This window comes from Talpa occidentalis, unplaced genomic scaffold (genome assembly GCF_014898055.3).
Source record: "Talpa occidentalis isolate TD23 unplaced genomic scaffold, MPIMG_talOcc4v2.1, whole genome shotgun sequence".
In the NCBI taxonomy this organism is placed as follows: Eukaryota; Metazoa; Chordata; class Mammalia; order Eulipotyphla; family Talpidae; genus Talpa; species Talpa occidentalis.
In genome coordinates this window covers 94,849,363-94,872,647 of record NW_026555331.1, presented here as the reverse complement: position 1 = coordinate 94,872,647, position 23,285 = coordinate 94,849,363, and the positions used below count along the sequence as shown (strand labels likewise).

General features: G+C 34.8%; 1 protein-coding gene and 1 pseudogene across 2 annotated transcripts in view; both read left to right on the top strand.

The window, feature by feature from the left end:
• MEOX2 (mesenchyme homeobox 2) overlaps positions 1-11,966 on the top strand; it is a 69,469-nt gene extending 57,503 nt beyond the window's left edge. For both annotated transcript variants that reach the window (XM_037508377.2, XM_037508370.1), the window contains one exon: positions 10,560-11,966. In XM_037508377.2, coding sequence (XP_037364274.1) covers positions 10,560-10,784 — 225 coding nt within the window. In that variant the 3' untranslated portion in view covers positions 10,785-11,966. The remainder of the gene's footprint in view (positions 1-10,559) is intronic.
• Positions 5,713-5,875, top strand: LOC119252113 (U2 spliceosomal RNA; annotated as a pseudogene).
• Positions 11,967-23,285: the final 11,319 nt, after the last annotated feature.

The window sequence follows — 23,285 nt, the reverse complement described above, 5'->3', positions numbered from 1 at the left end:
AGCGAAAAAAAAAGGTAATTCTTACCATTAATCTAAGAACTTGCCGCAGTATATTTCTTAATATGTTTAATAAAGTAGTGAAAATATTAATTTATATTTAATCAATAAATCAAAAATAACATTCTGAAACATTTCACCACAGCATCATCATTTAACATGTATGCTAAAGGATGGGAATTTCTCTTATGAAAGATCACTTCTTAACACTATCCTGGCATATTTATGATTTTTTCCATGTCATTTGAAATAATACTAAAACTAAGATGCTTCTAGAAATTTTGAGGAACCAGTGAAAATAATGTGTTAGCATCTTCAATTTTAAAGAAAATTTGTTTGTAAATGACGTACTTCCAATTGTTTTCCCTATTCCCATGAGATAAATTCAATTTAAAATAGATTTTTAACTTCATATTTCTGTACACTTTTTGTACTAAGTAGTTTTTTTAATTTTTCCAGCATTTTAAGTTATTGACTATTTTTTGTTGTCAGTGTATCATTTGATCAAGTAATTAGCATTATAAATTCTTACTATAAACTTGCATCTAAAGAGATGGTTACAAAATCTATTAAAAGAAATGGCAAGTATAATAGAACTAGCTAGTATATATTCACATTTTGAATTTAGTTGTCTAGTAACAATGAGAGTATTAATTAGATACTGTTCTTATAAAAATGACAAGTTCCTGTATTTCAGCCAAAAATTTAATGAGTTTCATGTAGACTAAACTACAGTAGAACCTGTTAGTCTACATAGCATATATTGATTGTGCTAAGCTGCTAATGATTACTAAATGTTGACCCAGATATTGGAGATACTAAGAACAAACACTATCATTTTAGTTGATCTCGGTGGTTTGAGCAAGATAAGTGCCAATAATAACTCAGAACAATCAAAATCCAAATATTCAAAAATTGCTATTCAGGAATTTTTTAACACAATAAAAAAGAGCAGTGTGTTAATTTAGTTTTAATATTTCCACTCCCATCTGCTCGAGTCATTTATTCATGATGTCATTAAGTAAACAATATTTAGCATGAATAAAATACATAAATTTTTTGTCTTATATAAAAATAGGATTAGGACTACTAAATTTGGGTCGTAAGTTAATAGAAATAAAATGGATCTTTTGAGTTGAATTTCATCAGGTAGGACAGACAGAGTTATAATTGTCAGCATTTGCTACTATAGTGACATTTCTGAAAGGTCAAATTAAAAGGAATTAATCCTTTAAGCATTATGTTCAATCTGTGAATAGTTACTTTGGAAAGTAACTATATGTTATATAGTTATATAGAAAGTAACTATATATAGAAAGTTATATAGAAAGTAACTATATATATATGTTATATTTGTCTTTTAATGATCCTCTTAACATCTCATTTGGTGGCTCAAAAATTATTTCTTGTTCAATATGCTATGTGCTTATAGTTGCCAACTGCTAAATTGTATCAATTAGTTTGAAAACATGTGACATAATAAATGTATTATGACTAAAGTAGTGAATGTGGTTCTCATGCATTCTAAACAGGAAAAAAATAAGTCTTCAAATGGAAAATATAGAACAGGAAAATGATTACCTGGTCATAAATGTTATGCTAAGCTAGAGGATAAAGGTGAGAGTCAACTCTCTGTGCAGACTTTAGTAATGAAATATATATTAATTCTCTTCACTCTCCAACAAACACACTCACACAACCCCACACACACACAACCACACACACACACACAGCTGTACAAATAGCAGAGTCCACTGTAGCTCCCATGGGCTTCTTAGAAATACCTAAAGGATTTGTTCTCTTAATCAGGTATAGCTCTATCTGCTAGAAGAGGAAGGAGCAAAGAAGCTTTCTTTTCCTCATTTTCCATCTTTACTTTATAGAGACAGCATCCTTGTTTCTAATTCTTAAATTCAACTAGTGACTTTACTACTGAATTACTTGGATAAGTCTTTCTGGAACTCATTTAAATTGGGTTTACTAGATCAGCTGTCATGATCAAATTAATCACTGCCAGTGCGATTGCATGTGAAAGTTGTATTTATACAGTTACTCTTGGCATGTTTTCACATGTTAAAACATGAATAACTATTTCCTAGACAACATCTATTATATTTCAAATATGAATTACAAATAAAACCAGGATACTAAATCTACACAAATTTCCTATCTTTAGAGATATTTAGATATGTCACTAAAATATTCCACTTTTATCCAGGTTTTTGGTTTTATTATTGTATTTTCAAAAAAACACATTTAGGGGCCTCCCTGGTGGTGCAGGCGGTTAAGTGCAGCACTGTGAAGCTGTCCACAGCCTCTGCAGTGCGGGTTCGATCCTGGCCAGCCAAGGAGATACCCACATAATGCAGCAGACTTCTCCTGTCTTGCCTGCACCCCGGTTCTTGTACGCATGAATAAATAAATCTTAAAAAAAATACTCAGACAGTTAGGATGTTACATAAACATGTCTTGTGGTATTTGTAGATTCAACATTCTATCAACCTATTTGCCTCTGGTCAGCTTAGGAAATTGTGTGACAATACAGATAGATATTTAATTTGAATTGTTCTGTGATGTATCTTGAGCCCTAAGATGACAAGTAGTGCAAATTTATGCATAGAAAGTTGTAATAAGAGTAGCTAAGTAAACAAAGAGATAAAAAATGAATATTTAGCAAACAGCATGAATGATTCCCACTTGTAGTATTCTTATTGAAGATGAAAATATGATTTCTAGATGTGAAATATATTATTCAAACAGATAGATTTAGCAAAATTCTTTTGGGTGCTTTCATTAGTAGAAAGTCAAAATAGAAATAGATATGTTTCTATGTAAAGAGTAGTTTGATCAACCAGGCAATAGAAAAAGTACATTTTCATCTAAGAGATTAAAAGAGGAGACTTCTTCATAATAAGCAGATGTTTCAAACACAAGTTCTAAAACTAAAAACTTAAAATATTCATTACAAGAGGTTATTTTATATATATTTTATTTATTTATTTATTTATTTATACAAGCACTGGGTACAGTCAGAAGCAGGGGAGGGTGAGAGAATTCACCAGAGCCAGAGCGGGGAGCAGAACAGGCAGAAGGACCGAAGTACACTGCTGAGGGGAGCAGCGGGCAGCAGGAGAGGTCTGTGCGCCATGTGGGACCTTCCTCCAGTGGTCGGGAGCAGCCGGGGATTGAACGGGCGCTGCAGAGGCTGTGGGCAGCTTCAAAACCCAGCGCTCAACCGCTGCGCCACCAGGGGAGGCCCAATTTTGTTATTTCTTATGAGAATTTTATTGAAAATATTTGTGCATGCAAAAATATATAACACTAGGTTGATGTTGCTTTGTTTTCATGAATAATAGTATTTTTAGTACTTAGATTCTTGAGATAAAGGATTTACCTTTATCTGAGTTGTTAATCATATTATGTAGCAAAACACACTTTGTATGGAATCTTGCCTTAGATACAAGCTTGAAAAAATACTTTAAGAAAGGCTCACTTATCTAGTATTTTCCAAAGATATTGTAGACTAGTAGATAAAGTTGACTGCTAGCCCAAACAGAACAATGAAAGCTCACACAACTTATATATCATGCTCCAAGATGGACAGATCTGTTTAAATTATCTGCAAAATATTTGATGATCCAGTCTCCTAGAACTCCTCGTTTACTAAGACCAAAAATTCTGAAGACAGACAAATGGCAATGACAACAAAGATATGATATTCTCAGAGGAAAGAAATAATTTCCTATAATTATGTGATATCATAGCAGTGTGGGACATGAATGTAGTAGGTAAATTCTGTGACTGTAGGTAGATTCTGTGACTGAAGTAGAGTGAACCATTGAGGGAAATCTCTTAGTCAGGAGTTAGTAATAACACCAACTAGAACAACAAATATCTTAAGGATACTCTGTAAAATAGGAAGCTAATTTTCATGCATCTCAGTATATGCCAGCAGTTTCTTATATAGCCAGTAAACTGTTATTTTCATACTTCTCCTTCCTTGGTTGTGAATGCTTTGAGGGCAAGGATTATGTTTTATTTATTTGTTCATTCCTCCCATCTTTGGTCTAATACAGTTGCTATTAGTAGATATTCAGTATAAATGGAGATTCCAAGTTACCAAGAAAATGTGAGATCAGTATTCTTCTTCTTAGTTTATGAATGAAACATGCCTGTACATTTAAACAAAATAATAAGCATATATATTTTTTAATTTTTATTTATTCATTTACACAAGATCCGGGGTACAGGTCAGATGCGCGGGAGGGTGAAAGGATTCACCGGAGACAGAGCAGGGAACAGAACAGGCAGACTGATGAAATACACTGCTGAGGGGAGCAGTGGGTGAGACAGGAGAGGTCTGTTGCACCACGTGGGGCCCTTGCCGGCCGGCTGGTATTGAACTGGCACTGCAGAGGCTGCGGACTGCTTCACAGCGAAGGCACTCAACCACCTGAGCCACCAGGGGAGGCCCAAGCATATTTATTTTTTAAAGACATTTCAGTCATTTGAATAATTATGCTCTAGTTATATTAAAAACAAAGGTTATTTTTTTTTTCAATCCAACTAATGAATCTGGGTTATAGTGATTGTAAATTAAACAATGAAATTTATTTATAAATCTGTGGCAATATTGATACATAATCTAGATTTACTTTTGTAGGTTTTATATTATTGATGCTTGTAGAAAAATACATTTTCAAAAATCTTCCTCTCCTATTATAATTTACCCTATATATTTTCATGTTTGAAAATAAGTGTGGATACACGAAGCTTTGAAGTTTTATACTTATAATTCCCATTTTATTAGCTGTACCCATTATGTAAATGTTGTTAATTTTGTCTCATTATAATTTCATGGAGTTCCAGTATTAAACATGTAATCTAACCCTCAAGTAAGACAGTATATACAGGTACTAAAATTACTAATAATGACATGCTTTCACTTTCATATGCATATATGAACATATCTTTTAGTATACATATATCCATATATGTGTGTTTTGTACATGTATGTTTGTGTATATCTGCTAGTAAACTATGGAGTCTTTCATTAGTCTAGTAGCAGATTTTCATTGGGTAGACAAAAAGCCAGGCAAAATAATCTATACTACTTCTAAAATCAATACCATATTCTTACATTTTTCTCATTTAGAGAAAATGTAATAGGTTTTATACTGGTATTATAGAATTTCTGTGCCCCTTCTCCCAGAAAAGAAAATAAGTATGATTTTAAGACATCTATTTCTCCCATTTTTCTGCCAAGATTATTTTGACTTGATGTTTTAGCTCTTAGTGACAATGATGATAATGTGTTTCTTCCATCTGGAATTGTCCATGGAGAAAATGTCCCTATGGGGAATCTCAAAAGACTCATTATTCCAATATTACAAATATGAAAATTGAGGCATAGAGAAGTATAATTTTCTCAAATTCACACAGATACTTAGAAGTGAAACCAGCAGTAGAACCCAATTCATGTGGAAAAGATCTAATGCAACACACAATGTCAAACTTGCAAAGGTAATTAAATTGAGTAGTATAATTACCTAAATTACAGTACAGGAAAATAGTGTCATATTTACAAACCTAATTATATAGAGGAGGAAAATTACCTAAATGATAGTAATCATATGGATAGAGTTCACATACTTTATATTGTTTGCTTTTTTATCCTGAATACTCAAAACGTGGAGTTTGAAATATAACAGAAATAATACTTCTCTGCCTTTTGGCTAAGACCAAGTGTATTATCTGTTCTTATCAGTTAAATATCTGAAATATACCAGGAACAACAACAATGAAAGGTAGATCTGGAGCCAGCCAAACCACCAGGTTTAAGTCCTGGCACCACATTATGTCATCTGTGTAAATCTGTGACAAGTCACTTAGCCTGTGAGTCTCAGTATCCTCATCTCTAAAGAATGATGGGGGAATACTGTTAAAAATATCTGGAAAATCGTAATAAATAATGCATAAATAACAGCTATTATGTAGTTGCCTAGCTCTAAGGTGTGTAATAACAAGTAACTACTGATTTTTTTTTTTTGTTTTGAACTGTAATAATGCATAAACACCCACTAGCTAGTTTTTATTTTTTTTTATTTTTTTATTTTTTTTAAAGAGGCATGTATTTTTATTTATGTATTTATTTATTTATTTGTTTGTTTGTTTGATTATACATGCATTGGGTACAGTCAGAAGCGCAGGAGGGTGAGAGAATTCACCAGAGCCAGAGCGGGGAGCAGAGCAGGCAGAAGGACCGAAGTCCACTGCTGAGGGGAGCAGCGGGCGGCAGGAGAGGTCTGTGCGCCATGTGGGACTCTCCTCTGGTGGCCGGGGAGCAGCCGGGGATCGAACCGGCGCCGCAGAGGCCGCGGGCAGCTTCGCAACCCAGTGCTCAACCGCTGCGCCACCGGGGAGGCCCCACTAGCTAGTTTTTAATCAATTTTTTCTGCTTTCTTTTTATTGTCAAATGGGTTAATAATGTTTGGGTAATGTGCAATATAAGATTTTATTTTATTTATTTTTTTAAAGATTTATTTATTTATTTATACAAGCACTGGGGTACAGTCAGATACATGGGAGGGTGAGAGAATTCAGCAGAGCCAGAGAGGGGAACAGAACAGGCAGACCGACGAAATACACTGCTGAGGGGAGCAGCGGGCGGCAGGAGAGGTCTGCGTGCCTGTGGGACCCTCCTCCGGTGGCCGGGAAGCAGCCAGGGATCGAACCGGCGCTGCAGAGGCTGCGGGCAGTTTTGCAACCCAGCGCTCAACCGCTGCGCCACCGGGGAGGCTCTATAAGATTTTAATTATGACTTAATAGGTCAAGAAAAATCAAGAGTTGAGAAATATTTAAACTTAAATATTTTTTGGTGCAAGCATCTGGGAAAACTATGCTAATTTTGATGGAGTATTATAATCTGAAGACACTAAAATAAACACATATTTGAAAATATTTAATACATTTCTTTTCACTTTCTCCTTAGCACTATGTACTTACAGAAATTGAAACTATTTCTAGAACAAAATAGAGAATATTCAAATGTTCCTGAAGAATAAAATAGAAATTAACTCTATTGTGTAGAAAGACTTATAAAACTAAATTAGGACTGTGGTTATGTCACAGGGATAGGAAAATTGAGAGCATCAAGAAAGTCATGTACATGTGAAAACTTGGTTTACGACTGCTGAAGTATTGGTCATAGGAAATAGGGTGTATTATTGAATAATGCTCTTGGGACAAGTTGTTACCCATAAGGTTGATGTAGATATTTTCTTTTACACTATGTACTAAAATCAATACTTCATAGATCAAGCACTTCAATGCCAACCGTTAATCTCTTAGTAGAAGTCATAGAAGAGTATCTTAATGGTCTTGGCAGAAAGAAGGTTTTTTTTTTATCCCCAATCTTTATTTATTTATTTTAAATATTTATTTATTTATTTATTTATTTATTTATACAAGCACTGGGTACAGTCAGAAGCGCGGGAGGGCGAGAGACTTCACCAGAGCCAGAGCAGGGAACAGAACAGGCAGAAGGACCGAAGTACACTGCTGAGGGGAGCAGCGGGCGCGGCAGGAGAGGTCTGCACGTCATGTGGGACCCTTGCCCGGTGGCCAGGGATCGAACCGGCACCGCAGAGGCTACGGGCAGCCTCGCAGCCCAGTGCTCAACTGCTGTGCCACCGGGGAGGCCCATCCCCAATCTTTAAAAATTAATAGCAAAAATAAATAAATAAATAAAAGTACACCATCAATGATATATAATTTGTGATATTTCAGGAAACCAGCTGTTGAAATATTTACATTCTGAAAGAAGTGCTTTATTCTTTAGAGATGATTAACATTCAGCAGTATTTACATTGACCTAGTACCCATTTCTTTGGGTTTAAAAATAAACTGAGTCCTCAATATGATATAACAAGTTTAAACTTTTATCTGTTGTAAACTTGTTGGCTATTATATAAGGGCTCTCTCATATTGTTAGTGTTATTTCATTTATCTCCTTCGTTCTTCTGCAAGGAGATCTTAGATCCAGAAGAATCTCCCTGCCAAGGGCCCACTAGCTCCCTCGATTGTGCCTCATCTGCTGAGGAACAGGTAGTGAAAATGACTGACCTCTAAATCAGATAATGTGCTGACTCTGAAACTGATGACCATTAAAAGAGAAATGGAAAAAAGAATCTTTTTCTTAAATTCCATTCATCAACCATTTGCATAACATATCTGTGGCTTGCCAACAACCACAGAAAGGTAAGGCTTCCCACTCAGTACACTCAACAGACAGATTCACAATAAGGTCCAGAACACCTGACAACACTCACTGCTTTTGAATCTAGGCAAGTGAAAACATGGCACTGACGTCACAGTTACCAGCCACACAAAAAATGAAAGTGACAGAGGTGATGGTTCATGCGTGGTAGCAATGGAACTTAACATGTATCTTTTTTTATCCTTTGGACACTGTCACTTGGATGGCTCCATGCCAGATCAAACAAACAGGAACAGCAGGAGACGTGATGTTTGTCATCTGTGCAATTATTAGTCTTGGAATTTTAAAAAAACTTACACTGCTTCTCAGCACTGACTTCATGTAAATGTTCCATGCAATATAGTTTAAGAAAAGTTTCTGAGTATACACGCAGCTGGAACACAGACCAATTGGCTTCATTCTTTATCTGTGCAGAATGCACTAGCAGCTGGCTGGCTGTCCGACTCATCCTTGGCTCACTTTCAAGGCAGTGAGAAAGGAAGTCCAGAAAGAAGGCTCTTAATGAAGACATAAAAGTGATAGCTGGAATGGAGACAATTGATACCTTTTAATATATTAAATTTAAGAGTTTCTGATCATTAAAAGGTACTCCAAGGAAAGGTAAAAGACACATAAATTCAGAGACTTTGGTAGCAGCCACATAACCACAAAGCAATAAATTAACATTCAGAACATATTTTAAAAGTCTATAAAGAATAAAATAAAATTTAAAAGAATTCAATGCAAACCAGACATGTGGAGACATTTCACAAAAGAAGAAATACAAGTGGGCCCTCAACATCATCTCAACATTTTAAAGATACTTTAATTCATTAGTAATAAGGAAATCCAAAATGAAAAAATGGTGAAATGACATTTACAGTCCTAGTGTTGGAAAAAAATTGATGGATCCAAATCAATAAGAACAAAGAAGAATCAATGAGAACTCTTACACACTTGATGGTAGAGGGGAGAGAGTTATTTTGATACATCTTTGGAAATTGACTTTTCTATATTGTATTATCACATAAGTTGAATGTTCAAATACCCTATCGACTCATTGGTACAACTCTTGAACATCCACTCAGAGAAGATCAGTCATATTTATCAGAGATCAAATGTAAGAATGTTCATGTCAGCATCGTTTGTAAAAGAATAAAAATCAATTAAGTGACCAAGGGCAGGAGAATGGATAAAGCATGATATAGCTACACATTAAAAGAATGTACAATCATAAAATATGAATGAATGTAGTCTCTTGATTCAGTAGTGGATTGCTCAAGAAACCTGTGGAAAACAATCTGTTTTGATAAGCCTTTAAGACAAGCAAAATTAGAAGTAGATTTTAGGGTCAGAGGTGAGATTATATTTGTATTTGTTTTCAATAAAAATCTGGGGGTTATTCGCACAAAATGCAGGCTTATGATAACTTTGAATGGGGTATACAGAGAAATACAATGTAAAAGACATACTTAACAGAAATTTTCCTCCTAAACAAGAAGGTACATTGCTGCCAATTTTGATGGTTCAGATAATAGATGCTCATTTAATTCATGTTTAATTTTTTGTTTGTTTTATTATATATACATAAAATATACTAGGCAGATTCAATTAAGCTCTTAGAAGGAAAGTGTATCTCTACAAAGTTCATGGAAATTATATGATGTACAGACTCAATATTAGCATTTTAAAAATGTCAATGAAATTGTTTATTTTAACCTTATTTTTAGGACATTATTTGAATTATTTATTTGCAAAGGAAAGCAAAAAGTGTTAAAGGTAGGAAAAAGAATATTTCAGGACAACAGAGACTAACTCTGATGTGGCATGATCAAAGACTTGTGAAGCCAGCAGTCAGCTGCAATGATAAAATAGTTTTTCAGATATGTGGTTTCTTCAGTAGCTATGTGAGCATGTTTTAAATAAGTTCAGGATATGACAACTAGATGTCAAGTCAAAGGATTGGTGGGGACAAAAATATTTGACCAATACAACTATTAAAATATTAGCCCTAATTCATAGGAATTCTTTCTGAAGCCAAACAATTTTGAGTAACCTAAAATGGAGCAGTTCTTTCCCACGTACTTTTTATATTGCATGTTGTAAAACACGAACTATAGTTTTTCGCATGTACCTTCTGAGAGTTTTAAAATTAATCATCATGAACATGGAAACCTGATTAAATTCAGTGTTACTTTCAGCATTCCACATGGTGTCTTTGTTTAAGATGACAAAAAAAAAAAAGGAGGGGGGGAAATGTCTTTTTAACTTTCTTTCTTCTGCTTTGCTCCTTTTCTCCGTTAAGGTGAAAGTCTGGTTCCAGAACAGGCGAATGAAGTGGAAGAGAGTAAAAGGAGGACAGCAAGGAGCTGCAGCTCGAGAAAAGGAACTGGTGAATGTGAAAAAAGGAACACTTCTCCCTTCAGAGCTTTCAGGAATTGGTGCGGCCACTCTCCAGCAAACCGGGGACTCTCTAGCAAATGAAGACAGTCATGACAGTGACCACAGCTCGGAGCATGCACACTTATGATACACAGAGAAGATAAGCTCCATTCTCAGGAAAGAAATGTTGTGATGGCAAGCCTTATTACTCAAACATCGTTTACACAGAGAGATGACTATAACAGTGATTTTTAATATTATTAAATACAGGCATCTTGAGTCCATTCATAATGAGTTATAGAGGGTTTACACTAAGTACCACTTAATAAAAATGCTTCCACGATGAAGATGGAGAAGGTTAAGTTGCTTTGAATATTTCAGTTGTGTTGGTCAAGTGTATGGCCATGAGCAGGTTTGTGTTTGCTTTTGCTTGCACTGAAAATTAAATTGCTATCAAGAGCAAACCATGAGTCATTTTTATTCAAGATGCCTCCAGAATGAAGATGCAGAAGATGAACTTTGAACATTCCAGATGTATGAGATCATGTGTATGACAGTGGGCAGGTATTTGCTTTTGCTTGCACTGACAAATTGCTATCAAGAATAAACCACGAAACATTTTATCCTGAATAGCCACAGTGCCTGAAATCACTCTTAAGTGGATTTAAAAAATGTATTTTAACTCTGTATATATTACCCTTAAATCATTTTCCTGTCTTCACTAAGTTTAGCAATGCATTCATATTAGCTGATGAAAATAGGCACTCACAATGACAACCAGAACCAACTTCTTGTCTTTTATATACATTTTTTCATCCCAGAAACAATCAACACATACTTGTGTTCAAGTAGAGAAAAATACATTAGAGTCTGATAGGACATATTCTTGTACCACAGACAAAACAAATCTTATGTTGCATTTTCTATCAACTGCTGCTAATACATTATTATAAAACTTACCTAGCTCCTCAATTCTTCCTATCTTATAGCTTGAAGAAAATTTAGGATCATAACCAAATCAGTTACCCTGCCGAAAGGGTTTTGTATGACACGCATTGTCTGATTTTATGTCTATAAAATGTTAGCTGTTATGAATATGATTTAATTATCAAGAAAGAAGGTTTCCCCATGTTTGGCAATGGTGTTAGACAAGTTGAAAAGCAAAATTGGTAGATGAGTCTCGAGTTGGTAGATGAAACAATTCTGGATGTCTCCAAACTAAATGCAGTAAAAACACATTATTTTTTTTTTCATATATGATGTATTCATGCAGAAAAACAATCTTTGTATTTTGTAAAAAGAATGTTTAATAAATGATCCTTTGTAAATATTTTTGGTCTCCCTAGTGATTTCCTAAATTCATACAGGTTTTGTTACAAATACTTTCAAAAATCTCAAATTCATCTTCTTTTATATGAATCCAGACAACCATAATTAATGAATCATCTACATTCTCTTTTGTGAGTTTCTTAAGTTTTTATAATAGAAAAATAATCAATCCTTGGGCATTCAAAGATCATTTAAAACCTATTATACATTAAGCCATTTTCCCTAATTGAGGAACATGTCAAATGGATCTCTTTGAATGTTTTATGATTTTTAAGATAAAAATAAGAGAAAAGGTAATACTGTTGATCACAAGGAGACAAAATAGTAATATATTTTAAAACTTACATATCACATATATGAATTATTCCAATAGTTCTTTCTAAATAAAAATATCCAATAAGTGTTTCTCTCTCAAATGTTGATGTGAAAATAAGCTAAGTAAGCTAATCAGAATTCTCCATCCTAATGGTCATAACCAATATAATAATTAAAGGGTAATATTAACGTAATGTATTTTGTATCATGCACAATTGCACATGTACTGGATTCCTAAGTCCTGCTTACAACTTTATAACTCTGTGTCTTCTTTGGTCCATGTTTAACCAGAAATGTTTAGAAACATGCAAAAGCTTGCCCTCCTCCCCAATTAATCTAATTAATTAATTAATCAATCAGAAATAGAGAAAAACAACTGGTAAAGGTTTTCAAAAGCCTCATTATTTAGTTTGTTTCATTTGCTATAGAATATTGAGGTTGACAAACAATAGATTCAGTTGACAGTAGCTTACTTAATCTAGCATGATATAAAGACAGTATTCAGGAAATAAAGTTAATAATTATATTGTTTGTATTACAATTTTCCCTTTGTGTAATAAATGTTATTGTAGAAGTAGGCAATATTTCTAAATTAATTTTGCATGGAGCTCATTCACACGGAGGTCATCCAAGAATAAAACAGACACTTTTCTATCAACCACTTGAATGACTCCAAAGTATATTTGTAATGATGACATCTACTTGGGTGGACTGACTTTCTTATTGTAGGATTTCAATTCAAAACATCTTGACAAATTGGAGAAGTGGGAAGATATAAATTGAATTGAGCTCAATAAGAGCAAAATCGAGAGTAATTCATTTAGGCAGGAAAATAAGTTTCAGAAATAAGAGGAAAAGACCTCTTAAGAGTATCTAAAGAGATCTAAGGGTTGTGGTCAAATGGAAAGATATAAGAATTACAATTTAGTATGATAAATGAAGTACAAAAAAGTGATTTTGAATAGATATGACATTCAGGAAATGTGAGGCATTTTTATTATGGACTATGACTTTATTATGGAGTGTTGAGCTATTCCAAAATGATATAAAGTTGATTCTAGAGAACATGAAGAATCACCAGGCAGGACAGGGCGCTAGTTGACCAAAAGGGGGCATCATTTAATGTATAATGGATTAAAATGCTCTAGTATTTAAGATGCTGGGCATACTAGCATAACAATGGCACATTGTTAAGTAAATGATCCAGCGCGGGATTGATTTTAATTAAAAGAACTTTCTATTTTCTTAGTGTATTTTAGTATTCTATTATTTTATAAAAGCTGCATTCATTTGCTGGATCCTTCATTTTCCCTCCCCATCCTTCTAGAATTAAAATCCTATAAGGAAACTTAAGATATTCCCATATATTATTGGACTAAATTTACTCCAGAGAAGGCAAAATCTAAAAGAACTCTATTCGTTATTATTTTGCACTGGAAACCTGGCAGGCTGTGGTGTATTTTCACAAAACAACCTTTTCATGTAATTCTGGTGTCAGATCTTGTAGGTCTTTGGAAATTTATAATAACATGAAAGTACCTTTCTCTGAAAATAGTTTGAAATCATACTTAGAGTGATTTTTTTTTTTCTCAGGATTCAGAAGGATGAACATGACAAAGTTTCCTCAAAAACTGATCCACATATTTGTAACTCATTATTAACATGACCCCAATCTCCTTTTACTTCCCTTATTTACCTAGGGTTGTCAAACTATATTTTCTTTCCTGAGACCTAAGACCTGAGTTTGCCATTTTGTTCTTTGAAAACAAACTAAATGCACTTAAAACAATTCCAACCACAGTTTTAATACACTCAAATGACATTACATAAAATAAAGGTGGAAATGACTTGTGAAATTCAATAGGGTTTTCCTTAGGATAATAGGATGAAATTAGGAGTCAGATAGAAAAACAAAACAAATTACAAAAATAAATATTTTATGTTTTTAATGCTACCGGTTTTTTGAAAATACTTTTTAAATGTTGCTGACATATTAACTCTGAAAAATGTTATTTTATCTTTACAGAAGTTTAGAGGAAAGTATAGAGCTAAAATAAAATCACTAAAAAGATAGCAGAGTCTTTGCCTCCAACTACCACAGTTTTGGCAAAATTTTGTTTGGGGTAGTTTTACACAATGTCAAAGGGTGATGAGGGACAAAATTTATCATTTGTATCAAATAAAATTTTTGCTAAATTTTATACACTTAATGAAGTAAGTATCAGAATGTCTATAGGGAATGTTTTGTTAAATTTTTCAACTTGACAACAGCCCACAAGCCAGACTGATTAAATGAAAAAGGTGTTTCATCACAACCTTACTCTTGTCTGCTAGCTTCAGGCAGAATTAATCAGAATCTATGCAGTGACTCTTGCATAGATTGTATAAACCTCTTTAAGTAGAGCTAGACCTCCTTGCTATCAATAATTAAATCAAATACAAATATTTCTTTAGAGGAAATGCTTTTAATTTGTTCTCTGTATATATACAGGTAAGAGAAACATCTTACAATTTATTTAATGCAAAATATTATATAGATTGGTATAAATGTTTGACTAACAGTTGAAACATGTCATACATTATGCCCCAGAGCTTTTTTGATTTTTTAATAATATAAGCACAAAGTACTGTGGCACAACCTATAATGACTCTAACCTTGAAATTTATTTTTATCATGTTATTTTATTGTTTCTATTTTGAAAATATATATACATTTTAAAGTCTGTTAGATTATTATATGGAGTTTTATTAGATCTCACAGACAGTTTGCTTCTTGTAAACAGTTCTTTTAGAAATTTGCGTAAACCTACAGTTTTCTGTGCCACCCTTTCTAATCAACAATGTAACTATAAAAATAATTAAGTGCTTTTTAAGATTTTTGTCATCAAAAATAATTTTGGTGAATTTGTTCAAATTAAAAGAAAGATCACTTGCAATTTAAAAAAAAAAAAAAACTATCATTTCACTAATAAAGTCATATGAAACAAAAATTCTTCCAAACAGCATTTGAAATTCTAGGGGTTCACTAGGGAAGAAAACAGTAAAGTTCAGTGGTCCTGTTTTGAAGCTACATATAAACTTTCTAGAGGAAGCTTTCCTTCAGTTTTCCTTCTGCTATAATCAGTTCTCTATACTGCAGTCAAAGTGGTCCCTTTAAAATGCAAATCAGATTAATAAGTGGCTCCTGGAGACTTTGGCAAGTATAAAGTTTTCACGTGAATGCAGAAGACCATAACGAAACATTAGTAGACATTTTAAAAAGGCAAACCAGACCATGTTCCTCCTTTGTCCAGTGGCTTAGAATAGAACCCAAAACCTTTACCTAGGCCTCAAGGAAGAGCTGGTTACAAACTGGTGAAGGTCATATCTGCCCATATGATCCCTGCAGGGCATCAGGCCTATCACTCTTAACTTCCTGCCTATCCTTCACCACCTCCTCTCATTCAGTCACATTCCCTAGTCCCTCTGCCTGAAATGTTCTCCCATCATATTAATCTAGACTTATTTCCTCATTTTCTTTAGGGTTCCACTTCTATTCAGAGAATCCCTGATCTTCTTAAATAAAATTGTAACATCTCTTATCTTCTAGTCCTTTAACTAGCTGTTAGGTAGGTATCTGCTAATTTCTTCCCCTTTTTAATGCAAGCTTCATGAGAGCAGCAACCTTCCTGGACTATGATGTGCATTGATATGCCTCTAGCACCTTGAACAGCTCTTGGAAACCCCACCTGAATTTGTGTGAATTAGAAAAGGGCACCCCTTCTTCAGAATATTGGAATGTCAATGCCTGATGATCATGAACATGGTGAAATTATATAGTAACTGTGAAGTGAGTGATAACCCTGGATGTGTGCAATGAATAATTTACACAATTACAAATACTGACTGAGCTTGACAGGTTCTAGCCACCAAAAAATTTTTGTTGAACTGAAAGAATGAATGAAATCCATTTAAAGACATCTCGATTAGTTGTAAAATAGAGCTTTGGAACATTTTTTTTTTAATGGGCAAGTATATAGTCATTTCAACTCAAAACAAAAATTTGGTTATCATCTGTAAATGTGTGCTAAAATAATATACCAAGTTGCATGAGAGTAAGTAAAAATAAAAGGGAGAATAGACTTTAACATATGTTCATTTACGGTTTGAGAAAAAAAAGGGGGAAATTTTCTTTTACTCAGATGCCTGTCTTGAAATCCTCAAAATTTTTTGCAGACAATTTGGCTGGTTTCCAAACATACATCACTGCTTGTCTGGTATGAGGAATGCCATCTGTGTAGTATGGAAGCCCTTTTTAAAAAATGGACTGCTAATTATGCTCTAGGCAGGTGCTGTTAAAGTGAAATCAGGTGTCAAGCTTACAATTGTCCAAAATGACTATATTATTTTGAAAAAGAATGTCATACTATATTGTAAAATGGAATTTAAGCGTGACATGTAAGCATTCCATTTTGGGGATATTGCAAAGGTCAGATTGTATAGCAAAGCTGTAAAACTTTCAAATGACTTCCACCATCAACAATGGGATAAAGCTTTACTTTAAATCAAGGCTATAGGCTATTCAAAGTTATACATTACCCCAGTAAAACATCTTTCCAATTACAGTGAGTTAAAGAGTATGACTACCAATTAAAAACGTTATTTAATTTTGCAAAATTAGTTAACATTAGTTTCCTATACTTAGTAAATTGAACCCATTATGTTATTGCAGTAAATAGGTCTCAGTGGAGATATTTAGCTCCCTGTGAGGTAAAATGATCAATTTACTTTAAGGAAATTAATTAAGTAGAAGTATTACAACCTCTCATAGTGTTACCATAGACTCATGATAATATATTCATTCAATACTATTTTAACTTACATAAGCAAGGTAGAAAACCTTCAGCCAAATTTTAAAGCATAGAAATGTCTACTACAATAAAAATACCTCATTATCATTGTAACTTTGTTATTGCTTATTGTGTATCTCCTATTTACTATTTGCAATATGACTAACACATTATGTCATTTAATTTTTACAACAGTTTTATTAGATTGTGGTATTGTCCCAGGCTACAGCTGAGATTATGGAATCTTAGTAAATTAAAGCATCTTGCCTAAAATTACATACCACTAAATGGCAGAACTGGGGTTAATATTGAAGTTTGTGAAGTCTTAAAGTCCATGTTTTGACCATGTCAAAATAGCCTTTTTCCAAAAAAGTATATTACACAGATTTGCCTTATTAGGTCATCAGGTGTCAAGAAAATGTCATAAGCAGAACAAAATAGTCTAATTGATGCATCATTTCAGTTAATATTTCAGCCATGGCAAACTGAGCCACAGACAGATAATAGAAAGGGCCCTCATTTATCTTGATGCAAATGGGTCTCTTAAAGCCAACAGACTTAAAGCAAGAGTCTTTCTTCTTTTATTAAGCTACACTTGACACATAACATTATTTTAGTTTCAGGTGTACAACTAAATTATTTGATATTTGTATTTATTTACCAAATAATCACTACAATGTCTAGTTAACCTGGAACACCCTGCATAGTCACACATTTTTTTTCTTGTGATAAAAACTTACAAGATCTACTCACTTAATTACTTTCAAATATGCAATATAGTATTATTAACTGTGAAATAAATTACATCCCCATAACTAATTTACCTATAATTAGAAGCTCAATCCCCATTTTTAGCTAGCTCAGCTATCTCATTTCTGATCTCATAATGGATTAGAATTTTCTAGTAAGGCATGAATTGCTATGACTGCCAGACACAGGGTTGTGGACAGTACTGGAAACTTAAATATCAAAGGAGAACACAGAAAAACAATAAAAAGTGATATTGAGATTTTAAAAGATAAACGGAAGCATATTAAAAACTGTAAGAGTTAATATGAGCATAAAGCATTCAAATGACAAGAAGTACAAAAGAGAAAGAAAACAATGCAGTTATTCCATTTTGACAAAATCAAAAGAGGGTTGGGAGGTTGTTGAGTGTCAGACCCCAGGGAAGTTCAGGCACGCTTTAGCATGTTCAGCTTAGCTCAGAATACATCTGGGAAGATCCTCAAACAAACCGTGTCCGGCCTGACCACCCAGGATTGAAACTTGACCAGTCATTGCTTGACTAATGCCATCTAAATTTGCATATTATTGCAACAATTGAAACTTGTCTTTTAACCTAATCTGCATAGTGGACCTGAGTGTAAACTGATTTTTTAGATGTATGTAAATTCTCCCCATCCTGAGCACTTTAAAAACTGCATTCAAGGGCCTCCCCGGGTGGCACAGTGGTTGAACCTGGGCTGCGAAGCTGCCCGCAGGCTTAGCAGCGCTGGTTGGATCCCTGGCCACTGGAGAGGGTCCCACATGGCACGACAGACCTCTCCTGCTGTGCCCGCTGCTCCCCTCAGCAATGTATTTCGGCACTCTGCCTGTTCTGTTCCCCGCTCTGGCTCTGGTGAATTCTCTCACCCTCCAGTGCTTCTGACTGTACCCAGTGCTTGTATAAATAAATAAATAAGCTTGTATAAATAAATAAATAAATCTTTAAAAAAAAAAAACTGCATTCAAGGACTTCTTGCCTCTGTGTGTTCTGAGTTGCAGTCTTAAAGCCTCAAATAAATATTTCTTCTTTGCCTCAGTTTTACCAGGCTTCACTTTCTTGTTCAACACAAATGTGCCAAGCTGGAAGAGCTTGGGGAGAGGCTTGAACAGTTGACCTTGTTAGAGTTGACCTTTGACCAGTGCAAGGGGGTGAAGGCAGGGCTAGTGGTAACAACACTCCCCAGCAGCACCCTTACAACTGAAAATTTGAGCGTAACTTATAGTCTGGGCCCCTAGTTGAATCTGTGAATGCAGAACTGGCTGATAGACAAAAATCCTAGTGTGAGTGTAACTGGGCATTTGAAACTTGTACCATTCAAGGGTTAACTTATAAAGACTAGGTGGAAGCAATGTAAGCAAATTATTGATTGGGCATAGCTTAAACTCCAGTTGGCTGTTTGTGATTAGCTGTCCTTACATTTTGATTGTGTAAACTTACTGTATTACCAGGTTTAGATTTTTTTAATATAGACTATGGCAGCATTAGAGTCACATCAGTCTAATGCCTTGTTTGCCTTATTAACAGAGTATTTATGAAAAATTTCCAGATTGCAGTATTTTGTTCATTAAATAGGTCAAAAACAAGACAGCAGGTTCTACATGAGATCTCTTATGCTAAGGCCAGGTTACCCAAGCCAGATTTAATTATAGTTTCAGCTCTCGAAGCAATGGAATCTTCAGGCCGCCAATCAGGAATTGTCAGACCAGCAATAGTTTGGCCTGATAGCCCTATTCTTCCTCTAAAAGAAATAACTTTGCAATAGCCAATCCACTTCTTTTTTGTATTGTATAATTTCCTTGTTCCTGTTCCCTTCTCCCTATAAAATCTTTTGTTTTTATTTTTGCTCAAATAAATGCATATTATTATTATTATTTTTTAAACTACCTCAGTTTATTTTTCAACAGTGTTGGTGTCAATAGAAGAAACAGGAGACCCGGAGAGCCCCTGGGGGAGGGAGGAGCCGCCAGTCATAGGCATGTGTGTTGCACCTCATACATCCCATACATGTACCCTGCTTGCTTTATTCCTTACTCGGGAAGGGATGGAGCTTTGAGACTTTTCCTGAGTACTTCTTTTTTTCCACTGGGTCTGGATAACCAGTCAGATTCAAACTAGATCCAATGTGAGGACTTAGATGAGTAAAATTTGGCTCTAAAACTGAATAGTTTAAGTTTACCAAAGATAATCCTGAATTATAGTGGTCACAGAGAAGTTTTAACCTGGATAGGCTTATCCATTTATAAGCAGTCTTAGAAGAAAAAAAAAAGGAGGGGGGGTGTCTCAGCTAAGCATTCACTCTAAAGAGAAGAGGAAAAGTAATTCTTTTCTGCAGTTTCTGATGACCTGGATGAAACCTACTTGGGCACCCCACTTGTTCCAGAGCCTGCAGATACATGGCATTGTGGAAAAATTATCAGAAGCTGGTAAAGTAAGAGAATTCTTAATGAAAGTCAAATCTTCCAGATCTCTACCTGTTGTGCCTGGTCCAGAGAGGAAGGTAAAATTTCACATTGTCCCTTTCTTTTAGATTGGCAAGCAAAAAAACTTTTTTTTAATAATTAGATATTTCAATTGTGGCATGCGAATTTGCTTCATAGGCAAAACATAAGAAATTCTTACCTTTAATGAACTTCTCTCCAAATTTCATTCTTTTCCCAACTTCACATTTCAGTCACCTCCATCATAAGAGGGTGGACGAAATAGTATTAAGGGAGGGATGAAAACTCAACATTTTACTATGAAGCCTTTGCCGTTTACTCTGTGAGTCCATCCTGATCTTGTGATCCTTTATGGAGAGTAAGGTGGTCAGTAAATAGTTCTTTCTTTAGAGTATCTCCCAGTTAAATCATGCTGACATTATCTAAACCAAAGTGTTTAGATAAATTGATCAAAAGTATTTTAAGAATATAAATGAGCATAGGTTACTCGGGGTACCTCTGTTTAGTAGAGAGGGAAGAAGACAGGACTATAACATTGCTCAATGTAAAAAGACATGGACTAGAAATATTTTCAAATTATGAAACAACTATTGATACCGGAATTGTCAGGCCTAGTCTCCCAGGCAGGAACGGATTCCAGGCTGCAGGGCAGCGCTGAGCCCCAGCCGCTAGACCCCCCAGGGGTTGGTGTCTCAGGAAGCCACAGCAGGAACTTCTCAGAGGCTCAGGCAAGCAAGCGAGAAGAGGCAGTTTGTTTTTAGAAAGAAAAAGTTTTTTGAGGAGAAAAAGAGCAGAAATAAAGTGGGACTCCCAGGCTAGGGAACCAGGCCTGGGAGGGGCAAGGAAGCCAAAGTGGAGTCGTGTCTCAGGGACTATATACTTTCTTTCCCTGATTATTCTAAAGCTCCACCAGTCTCTTTGTGATTGGTCAGTTCTCGGCTGTCTCACTTAATTTGCTACTGAGTGGGGGATCTTCACATTCCTTATCTAACAGGTTTGTCTTTCCCCATTTGTTACACCTTTATCTTTATGGCCTAGTCTTCCGGGAGAGCATCTCCACACCTTATCTTTATTACCTGAAGAAAACCAGGACCATCCTTAACAAGATTGTCTGTGGTCCTAGGATGTTTGTTTTTCCCAGTGGAATTGGTTACATTTCCTTGGTTGTCCTTATCTCTGAAGCCTCCCTAAATTCTTCAGAGGTCCCCTCCTGCACTGTCCCTAAAACTGCCTAATAACCCCAGCTTGCCCTGTCTCACTATGATTCTAGATTTCTTGATTCTTAAATGTAGTCCAAAATATCACTCCTTTTGTTCTTAGATTACCCTATTTTCTTATTCAACACTTTCATTGTGGTTCTCAAGAAAAATGATACCATTAATAAATTTACAGAGTATAAAAAGAAAAGACATATTAAGATCATGGTGATATTATGGGGATTGTGAGTTCTCCTACTTGTAATTAATTTTGAATAGCAAAATGAACCCACCATGTGCATTAAAGTCAGTGACTCAGTAGCAAAAGACTATAATAGGGATTTAACTAACATGACCATAAATATGCAATTCAACAAAACTATGTAGGATGAACAATATTGTATTGCACCTAACACTGAATAATAAGTGATAACATTTATGATTTTACCTCTCCAATTAAAAAACCTTATAGAAGATGTTAAAATACATGTCTGGTAAATGCACCTTATTTGCCACAAGCATTTTTAATGCAAACATTTTCAATACAGAATTAATTGGACATAAGGTGATTTTGCTGTGAAAGAACTGGTTGACAGTTTGATTTCAGTTTTGGTCTACAGAGATGAGTAGATACAGTAGTCTTTAAATAGTGGATGATAACAACTACATAGATTGATTTGAAAGAAAATAAGGCAAAACTTACTAGACGTGTGAAATTAAAGAGTGATAAGACAGATTGCATACTATACTACAAAATAACATGTCAGCTTGCAAATCCTTCAGTGAACAGTTAAGCCTCCCACCTGTCAAAACCCAAAGTTTACCACGCTGTGGTGGAACAGGCTACCAGTAATTCACAAGCTTTGAGAGCATTAATTACTAGTTCTTTACCTAATCTGCATAACAAGTTTGTTTTCTAAAGTGGTCTTTAGCAAATTTGTCACACAATAGTAGCAGTCTCAGGCAAAAGATGAATGGAACTCCTTCTATGTCCCCAAAAGAAATAATTTTGTGATTGAAAAATTGCAGTCATCATTTTTGACATGTTCTATAGTGGAGAACATGAGGCAGACAGAATTTTGGTATTTCTAACAGAATCTGCCTTAGGTGACTTGGTGAAATAGAAGGACTGGGCATGTGATGGAACACGTAAATGTAGTCCAGATATATAGTTCCAGTTATACTCCTAGCTGTACCATAAAAAGAGCAGCCGCCCTCATCCATCAGACAAGTGTAGAAAGTTTTTATAACGCAGTGCAAAGAAGGTCATTTACAAATATACATACCAGTACTTGGAAACTGACCCTTCTCTTACAAAAAGGATAAAAATCAGGGAAAGAAAAAGTGCTTCATTATGACCTTTTAAGGTAATGTTGTTCCTTTACTTGCTGTGAAGTTACTTTTTTGGACGTTTTAAAACTTTTTAAAATTTAATTTAATTTTATATATTTTTTACATCATTTTTCATTTTTGCACAATGTATGCATTTTCATCTTGGTTATATTCCCCATACAATTCCCACACCCCCTTATTTTGACCCTATTCCCGCCTCCCCTCTCCAAATGCCCAAAAACATGAGTGGATGACGAAGTTCCTTTTTTTTTTAATTTTTATATTCCCCATACAATTGCAACCCCCCTAATATTGACCCCAATCCCTCCTTTCCCTGCCCCCTACCCCTAAGTGTGTCTCTGGTTCATAGTTGTTTGTTGATTTTGATTTTTTTCTTTCTCATAGAAGTTACTTTTTACGGCAGTTTTGCCTTACGGCAAG